General features: G+C 39.1%; 1 protein-coding gene across 1 annotated transcript in view; it reads right to left on the bottom strand.

Annotated features, from left to right (window-relative positions):
* ABHD3 (abhydrolase domain containing 3, phospholipase) overlaps positions 1-9,848 on the bottom strand; it is a 25,755-nt gene extending 15,907 nt beyond the window's left edge. Inside the window, exon 1 of the mRNA XM_042780253.1 lies at positions 9,763-9,848. Coding sequence (XP_042636187.1) covers positions 9,763-9,848 — 86 coding nt within the window. The remainder of the gene's footprint in view (positions 1-9,762) is intronic.
* Between the last annotated feature and the right edge of the window lie 274 nt (positions 9,849-10,122).

The raw sequence follows: 10,122 nt of genomic DNA, 5'->3' as shown, positions 1-10,122 counted from the left end.
TTGGGCAATCTACTTCCGTAGTGATACTGCCTCGGAAACCCAAGGAGGGGTCGCTATGAGTCGGGGCTGACTCGACGGCACACAACAACAACAACAAAAAAAAAACAATAGAAATAATGCTGGAGATTGCATGACAGAATTTTGCAGGACCAATGACTTATTCATTGCAAATACCTCTTTTCAACAACACAAATAGCAGCTATACATGTGGACCTCACCAGATGGAGTACACAGGAATCGGATTGACTACATCTGTGGCAAAAGGTTATGGAAAAGCTCAGTATCTTCAGCCAAAACAAGGCCAGGAGCTGGCTGTGGAACAGATCATCAACTGCTCATAAGCAAGTTCAAGTTGAAGTTGAAGACAGTTAAAACAAGTCCAAAATATGACCTTGAATATATCCCTCCTGAATTTAGAGACCATCTAAAGAACAGATTTGATTCACTGACCACCAGTGACCAAAAACCAGAAATGTGAGATGACATCAAGAACATCATCCATGAAGAAAGCAAAAGGTCATTAAAAAGACAGGAAATGAAGAAAAGATCACAATGGATGTCAGAAAAGACTCTGAAACTTGCCCTTGAATGGAGAGTAACTAAAGCAAATGGAAGAAATGACAAGATTAAAGAGCTGAACAGAAGATTTCAAAGAGCAGCTCAAGAAGACAAAGTCAATCATAATAAAATGTGCAAACACCTGGAGTTAGAAAACCAAAAGGGGAGAACATGCTTGGCATTTCTTAAGCTGAAAGAGCTGAAGAAAAAATTTAAGCCTCGAGTTGCAATACTGAAAGATTTTATGGGCAGTATATTGAATGATGCAGGAAACATCAAAAGAAGATGGAAGAAATACACAGTCACTGTACCAAAAAGAACTGGTCAATGTTCATCCACTTTAGGAGGTGGCCTATGATCAAGAACCAATGGTACTGAAGGAAGAAGTCAAAGCTGCACTGAAGGAATTGGCGAAGAACAAGGGTCCAGGAATTGACAGAATATCCATTGAGATGCTTCAACAAATGGATGCTGTGCTGGAAGCACTCACTCGGTTATGCTAAGAGATTTGGAAGACAGCTTCCTGGCCAACTGACTGGAAGAGGTCCACGTTTTTACCCATTCCAAAGAAAGGTGATCCCACAAAATGTGGGTATTATCAAACAATGTCATTAATATCACACACAAGTCAAATATTACTGAAGATAATTTAAAAATGGCTGCAGCTGTATATTGACAGAGAGCTTCTAGAAATGCAAGCTGGATTCAGAAGAGGATGTGGAACAAGGGATATCACTGCTGATGTCAAATGGATCTTGGCTCAAAGCAAAGAATATCAGAAAGATGTTTACTTGTGTTTTACTGAGTATGCAAAAGCATTAGATTGTGTGCATCATAACAAATTATGGATAACATTAAGAAGGGGAATTCCAGAACACTTAATTGTACTCACGAGGAACCTGTATACAGACCAGGAGGTTGTTGTCTGAACTGAACAAGGGGATAATGCATGGTTTAAAATCAAGAAGTATGTCAGGGTTGTATCCTTTCACCATACTTACTCGATTTGTATGCTGAGCAAAGATCCAAGAAGCTAGATTATATGAAGAAGAACATGGCATTATGATTGGAGGAAGACTCATTAACAACCTGCAATATGCAGATGACACAACTTTGCTTGCTGAAAGTGAGGATGACTTGGAGCACTTACTGATCAAGATTAAAGACTACAGTCTGCAGTATGGATTACACCTCAAAGTAAAGAAAACAAAAATCCTCACAACTGGACCAATAAGCAGCATCACATTAAATGGAGAAAAGACTGAAGTAGTCAAGGACTTCATATTACTTGGTTCTACAATCACCACCAATGGTAGTAACACTGTAACATCAGAGGACATATTGCATTGGAGAAATCTGCTGCAAAAGACCTCTTTCAAGTGATGAAGAGCAAAGATGTCTCTTGAAGACTAAGGTGTGTCCAACCCAAGCTACGGTATTTTTAATTGCCTCTTATGCATGTGCGATCTGGACAATGAATAAGGAAGACTGAAGAAGAGTTGATGCTTTGGAGTTGTGGTATTGGCAAAGAATAATGAAAGTACCATGGACTGCTAAAAGAACTAACAAATCTGTCCTGGAAGAAGTGCAGCTGGAATGCTCCTTGTGAGAATGGCCAAATTGCGTCTCACCTACTTTGGTCATGTGGTCAAAGGAAACCATTCCCTGGAGAAGGATATCATGCTTGGTAAAGTGCAAGGTCAACAAAAAAGGGGAAGGCCCTCAACAAAATGGATTGATGCAGTAGCTGCAATGATGGCCTCAGGTATAGCAAGGATCATGAGGATGGCACAGGACCAGGCAGTGTTTCATCTGTTGTACAGAAGGTAACGATGAGTTGGAGAACACTCAACTGAACTTAACAACAACAGCAGCTATTATAACTATTGCTAAAACTCTCCAGTAACTTGGGTAAACATTCTTTTCTTTTGAGTTTTTTTTTTAAAAAAACACAAAATTGTATAATTATCTGCATAGTCACCAGCTGTAACAGTTGATGTTACTGGTTTTGACCTATCAGTGTTAGGAGAAAATACTAAAGGATTAAATGAACTCACACCTACAACTAGCTGAGATCAACTTTCCTGGGTTGTTCTGGTGAGAGGAAAAGGAGGAGGGAATGTTTTTGGAGAACTTAGGAAAGGGCAGACTTGGGTGGGACACAATAATGTTCAGTAGAAAAATATAGAGAGTACTGAGGAGGCATGTTGAGTGGGAAAGTATTGTTGAGTAGGTAAGAGAGTGCCAGAAGGTTTAAGCTTGAGAACTGAATTGTGTTCTGGTGGTCCAGCCCTATACGTGCTTCTTTTTTGCCAACTATGAGAGACCATGGAGTCCCTGGGTAGTGCTAACAGTTAATGCACTCAGCTGCTAACGGAAAGGTTGGAGGTTCAGGTATACTCAGAGATGCCTCAGAAGAAAGATCTGGCAACCTACTTCTGACAAATCAGCCAATAAAAGCCCTGTGGAGGTAAGATGGAGGAACAGGCAAACAAGCTACACACATCCTCTTCAACAAAGAAAAGAGAAACCAATTGACAGAGATATAGGAGATAATCCTGGAGCCCTGAACTTTGAAAGGAAATATACAGAAGTGGATCCCATTACTAGGTATATATCCTAGAGAAGTAAGAGCCAGGACAGGAACAGACATATGCACACCCATGTTCATCGCAGCACTATTTACAATAGCAACCAGTGGAAAAACCTGAACAAAAACAGTGAATAGGGAGATGGTCGGAGCAGTGGACTGTCAGCTACTCTGACGGGATCAACAGCCTGAATATTTCCAAGTGGTATTGGGACCTAAGAATTGACTTAAAGATCAGCCCTGGTTGCCAAGGGCTGCAGAGACAACTGCATTGTTGGCCTATTACTAGGAAGGGAAACAGCAAAAACAACCTGAGCTGTGGACTTTCAGCTGTCCAGAGGGTGTAGCCACTTTGATTGTTTATAAGCGGTGGCCATTTTGGATATTTAAAGTCACCAAGGGCACAGCCATCTTGAATGTTTAAAAGTGGCAGTCATTCTGGATATTTAAAGTGATTGAGGGTGCAGCCATCTTGAATGTTTACAAGTGGCAGCCATTTTGGATATTTAAACTGACCAAGGGTGCAGCCATTTTGAATCTTTACAAGTGGCGGCCATTCTGGATTTTAAAATGACAGCATTCTCATTTGGGTTCCAAGAACTGAATACCACTCATTTGCCAAAGACAACAGGAACATACTAGAGGCTGGCAATGGGAAAAGAGACAGGTGGTGAGTGTGTAAGTGCTGCCAACTTGCGAACAGAGAAGCACAGCATAGTACTCTGCTTACATAAAACCATACAGAGAAAACAAAGAATGCAAAAATAGTGGGCAGTCACTTCAACATACAATCACCAGTTAAATATAAACACAAAAATGTCACAGTGCCTTGGAGACAACAGAGCATCACAGTCCATACAAAGAAGCAAGATAAAGCAGGAGAAACAAGGGACCAGGATACAGACCCAAAACACATCCCTGAGGAAGATACAGCATTGGAACTCCCTGATAAGGGAGTTCAAAAGAATTATATTCAGGTATCTTCAATGAACAGAGAGACAGATCAAGGAAAACACTTACAAAATTGAGGAAAACAGACAGAAAACCCTAGAACAATTTCAAAAGACAATTTAAGAACAAAATGACAAAATAAATGAAAAATTAAATAAGACACAAAAATCTACATTCAGAAATCCAGAAGATTAGTACCAAATTTTCAGAAATAGATAACACACTGAATGAGCAAAGGAATAGAACTGAATCAATGGAAGACAGAGTTAGTAGGACTGAAGGCAAATACCTCACTATTACTTCAGAAAGGGATCAATCAGAAAAAAGATCAAAACAAAATGAAGAAAGCCTAAGGTTCATGTGGAATACCATCAAAAGGAATAACCTACATGTAATCAGAATTCTAGAACAGGAAGAGACAAATAAAACCAGAGAAAATTGTTGAAGATTTGTTGGAAGAGAATTTTCCTGGGATGATGAAAGATGAGAATATATCCATTCAAGAAATCCAATGAGAACCACTGTGACTATGGCCCCTAGCTGCCCTTCAGGTCTGGAATTGAACTCATACCTGTGGCTTCCAGCCAAGCAAAAGACAGGTATAAGAGTTGAATATTTACCTGAGGTAAATACACTCCTTGAAGAGAACAATGATGGGAGAAAGTAGGGCTGTTTATGCACAGGGAGACAGCTCAGGGGGGAGGGGTGCATGGAGGGATAGACACAGGGAAGAGGTGACTGTCAGGAGGAAATGGGAGGGGAGCTGTTGCAATGTGGTGAACTGTGGTCAAGGTCACGAGACAAAGTGTATGTGAACTGCTGTATGGAAAGTAAATTTGCCCTGTAAATTTTCACCCAAATCGCAATTAAAAAAAAAAAGAAGAAGAAAGGAATCCAATGAACCCTAAACAGGATAGATTCCAAAAGAAAATCACCAAGACATATCATCACCAAACTCACCAAAACCAAAGACAAAGAAAGAATTCTGACAGCAGCATGGGAAAAACAAAAAGTTACCTACAAAGAGCAATCAATAAGACTAAGTTTGGATTTCTCAGCAGAAACCATGCAGGCAAAAAGACAATGGGATTGTATATATAAAACAGTGAGAGAGAAAAATTTCTAACCAAGAATTATATACCCAGCAAAACTGTCCTTCAAATATGATGGTGAAATTAGGACATTTCCAGAGAAGCAGAAATTAAAGGAATTTGTTAAAACCAGACCAACCTTATAAGAGATACTAAAGGGAGTCCTTTGGACAGAGAACCAATAACAGCAAACAATAACTGACAATTAACACACATGATAACAACCCAGAAACCAACCCAGCTATGAAAGTTTCAAAGGAAATAAGCCTACAAGACTTAAACAAAGAACCAGAGACAGCAATTGACAAATGAGGACAATTACAAACCAAAAAGAAGGAAAAACTGTGTAGTTACAGAACTTCTAAATGGTAGGGAAGCCAAGCCAACTATAAGATAGAACGGACTGTTCTAAACTTGGGAAGAAAACTGTCAATCACAGAGTAACCACAAAGAAAAATGATAAACCTTCCTGTCAAAATAAAGAGGACCAGCACAAATATTTAGCAAATAATGAAACAATAGCAACAAAGGAAGTGATAACATGATTAACAAACAAAACGAGCTCAGCACAGAAAATTATATGGAATAAAAAAATCGACACCACAAAAAAAGCACATAACAAAATGACAGCAACAAATTTATACTTGTCGATAATTACAAATCTGGCAAGGGACTTATCTGTAAGATGTATAGAAAACTCCAACACCTCAACAGCAAAGGGGTTAACAATCCAATTGAAAAATGGACAGAAGACACGAGTAGACACCTCACCAAGCAGGATATTCAGGCGGCCAGCAAATACATCAAAAGATGCTCATGATCATTGGCCATCTGAGAGATGCAAATCAAAACAATGAGATACCATCTCACCTGAGCTCTGATGGCAAGATTCAACACGAGACAGAAAATAACAAATGCTGGGGGGGATATGGATAGATTGGGACTCTCATACACTGCTGGTGGGACTATGAAGTGATACAACCACTGTGGAAAGCAGTATGGCAATTCCATGGAAAGAGTATGGTGTTTCTTTAGAAAGCCGGAATTGGATATAGTATTTGACCCAGCGATCCCATTACTAGGTATATATCCTAGAGAGGTAAGAGCCAGGACAGGAACAGACATATGCACACCCATGTTCATCGCAGCACTATTTACAATAGCAAAAAGATGGAAACAACCAACGTGCCCATCAGTAGAAGAGTGGATGACCAAACTGTGGTACATACACATAATGGAATGCTATGCAGCACTAAATAATAATGTAGAGTCTGCAAACACCACATAACATGGATGAACTTGGAAACATTATGCTGAGTGAAATAAGTTAATCACAGAAGGACAAACATAGTATTAGTTCATTGTTGTGGAGGGTCAATGAAAGGTTTATATATGGAGGGTACCTTTCTTTGTTGGTTGCCAGGGGTGGGAGGAGAGGGGAGGGAGCACTGTAAAAAAAAAAAAAGCATTGAGCCATGTCACTTTAGTTTTGTATATTTCACTATACATAAATTATATTTCAATAAAATGCACTTAAAAAAAAACAACAACCCTGTGGAGTACAGTTCTACTCTGACTAACAGGGTTAATGAATCAAAGTCCAATTGACAGCAAGGGGTAGTGGCAGTCCTTTCTGAATGTCTCCTTCAGAAAATGGGGCTCACAATGGGAGAGAGCCCTAAGGTCCTCCTACCCTATTTGCTTTCACAGAAAACTTAGGTAGAAAAGCTTAGTAGGAGATAAGAGCAGATTTCTCTAGATTTGAGTCCTTCACCATCCAAAGAATCTGAAGTTGAGGGGAGGCCTCTCTCTGAAAATATTCCTGCCCTCCACCCCCAGGCTTTCAGCCTGGCTATAATCAAAGCTGGGGTACAAAGGTGAAGAAACTGGATGGACAGTCTGAATTCCTGCCCTATAACTACGAATCAACTTTATGGACTCAGGCCAGCCACTCCAAACCATGCCCTGCCCCCAAAGGTGTCCTCATCTATGGATTACAATTTTGAACATCTGAGGACTTTTAATGCAGAACTACTTCATGTGCCACTCCATCAGGGGACAAAGTGCTAGATTCAGAATATAGATCAACATGCTGTTTCTCTTATCAACAGTGTTTCTTTATAGGAAAAAAATGCCAGCTTGCTTAAACAGTGTACTTGGAACTGTCACTGATTTACATTTGACCTCAAATTCCATATCCTGTTAGCAACCAGTGTCAAAGACTTTGAGAAGTAGAAGAAATTGGTCCACAGACCACAGTTTTACTAGCTCTACTTAAAAACAACCCCCAGCAGCCTGTCCCCCTCATGGACCCTTACCTACTAAAACCAAACCCAAAACCAAACTCACTGCCATCCAGTCAGATCTGACTCATAGCGATGCCTCCTTGGGTTTCCGAGGCAGTATCACTACGGAAGTAGATTGTCCAATCATTCTTCCAAGGAGTGCCTGGTGGGTTTGAACTGCCAGCCTTCTGGTTAGCATTCACATGTATTAGGCACTACACCACCAGAGCTCCCAGAACTAGCTCTAAATTGAACTGGGAAGAACCTGAAGGAAGCTTTTTTTAAAAAAAATTTTCTTTCTTTTGTTCAAAAAATATAACAGCTTGAGATATAATTCAAATACCATACAATTTACCAATTTAAAATATGTAATCCAATAGTTTTTAGTATATTCTCAGAGTGGTACAACCATCACCATAATCCTAAATTCAGAGTATTTTCTTCCTCTCCTCCATATTCCTCCAACCCACCTCAAGTCCCAGGCAACCACTAATCTACTTTCTGCCTCTATAATTTCCCTAATCTGGAGTTTTCATATAAATGGAATCATATACTGTAGGGTTCTTTGTGACTGTTTTCTTTCACTTGACATAATGTTTTCAAAGTTCCTCCATTTCGTAGCACGTATATTAATTTTTCTCATTACATGTAGTCCCTGACTTATGATAGGGTTCCACTGCTACAGCTCCTTCATAAATCAGTCCTGATATAAGTGGAATAACTTTTTTTTTTTGAGTTTTCATTATTATTGCCTTTCATTATCAGTATCTTTATCAATGTGGTAGCATTTTGAACAGTAAACCATAAAACTGAACATATGTGAGTGACTATCTGAGAAGGATAATAACACCAGCAAATTACACATATTACTAACAATAAATCAAAAATACCAAACTCACTGCCATCAAGTCAATTCTGACTCATAGCAACCCTCATTAGGTTTCTAAGGCTATACATCTTCACAGGAGTAGACTGCCTCATCTTTCTTCCATGGAGCAGCTGATAGGTTTGAACCACCAAACTTTCAGTTAGCCAAATGCCTAAACCACTCCACCACCAGACCTCCTTATTATTAATGGTAAGATGTATGAAAAAAGAAAAAGGACAGAAGTGTGGTTTGTTATAACTTGAAAACACTGGAAGTCAAGACTACCTATGCTGATACATGCTACAAGATGGATGAACTTTGAAAATACCATGTTAAGTCAAAGAAACCAGTCATAAGGACCACACAGTATATGATTCCATTTTCATTCCTTTTATGGCCAAGTAATATTCCACCATGTGGAAATATGACGTTTTTGTTTATTCATTCATCAGCTGATGGGCATTTAGGTGGTTTCTATTCTTTGGCTATTATGAATAATGCTTCAATGAACATTTATATATAGTTCTTGTGTGGACATATTTTCATCTCTCTTGGAGTGGAGTTTCAATCCACCTAGGATTTGGAATATATCTAGGAAGATTTAACTTCTTGAGAAACTGCCAGACCATTTTCTAATATAGCTAGGAGGATTTTCTTTTCTTAAACTGTGATTTGGATGGAAGTTTACAGGAAAAATTCATTTTCCAGAAAAAAATCATTTTCCATATAACAGTTCATATACATTTTGTTTCATGACATTGATTGCAATCCCCACAATGTCACAGCTCTCTTTCTACTTCCTGTGGTTACCTTTCCCTGTGTCCTACTTTCCTATGCATTCCTGCCCTCTGAGCTATCTCTCTGTGCAAATACTGTAGGAGGCTTTTCTTGCAGGGATACAGAAGTCTGTATGACTCTATAATCAAAAACAAAAAGGCCCATATGTAGATTTCAACAAAATTAATTTTGGCTGAATTCTTCGCAAATTATCATTACAAAACTAAGCTACAGACAAGATAGTTCAAAACGTAATCATTAACATCAGGGAGCTTGTGGATAACTTGGATGCCTAGATTCCTATCCCTGAAAACCAATCTGCAGAGCACAAGAAAAGGTACCATCTAGTCAGCAGGCTCCAAGAACCCTGCAGGAACCTGAGGCTACTGAGACTAGAGCTGTCTGACTCCTACAAGAACAACCAGGAAGGGCAAAGGCAGGCTTCTCATGTCATGGTGCGCAAGAGCCTTTGGCTTTCCCTCAATTAATTTCCAATGACTAATTAGAAATGAGGCCACGATCATGGTTGTGGAAAATTTCTCCTCTGCAGGAGCCATATGAATTCCCATAAATTTTATTGCCAACCTATTTCAGCAAACTCTTTACTTTTACATTCTTTCCAATTCCTAGAAAACTGCTTACCCGAAATTCCATTTCATCTTTTCTAGCTCTTTTGGGTTAATTTCAATTACAGACAGTTTCTTCCTGTTTGATTTTTGCTGATTCATCTTTTGTTTATTTTTTGCCTATCCTAAGGTCTTACCCTGGGCCTGAGCCAGATTTCTGGAACAAGGTGAGGTATAAATAAACAAAGAGTTCTTCTAGTCTGAAACAGTAATCGTGCATAGATCTAAGGCAAAAAGGGGGATTATCAGGGGAACTAAATATCAAAGTTAGCTCTGATAATCAATACCGGTGTCTCACTTTTTCATGATCTGACTAAGAAAGAATAAGGATCTAAAATGAGCAAAATATAATATCCTTTTATAAGAAGAAAATTTA

This window comes from Orycteropus afer, unplaced genomic scaffold (genome assembly GCF_000298275.1).
Source record: "Orycteropus afer afer isolate SDZICR_OR568_19922 unplaced genomic scaffold, OryAfe1.0 scaffold00030, whole genome shotgun sequence".
NCBI lineage: Eukaryota > Metazoa > Chordata > Mammalia > Tubulidentata > Orycteropodidae > Orycteropus > Orycteropus afer.
The sequence above is the reverse complement of the archived record's forward strand: the minus strand, read 5'-3'. Positions and strand labels throughout refer to the sequence as shown.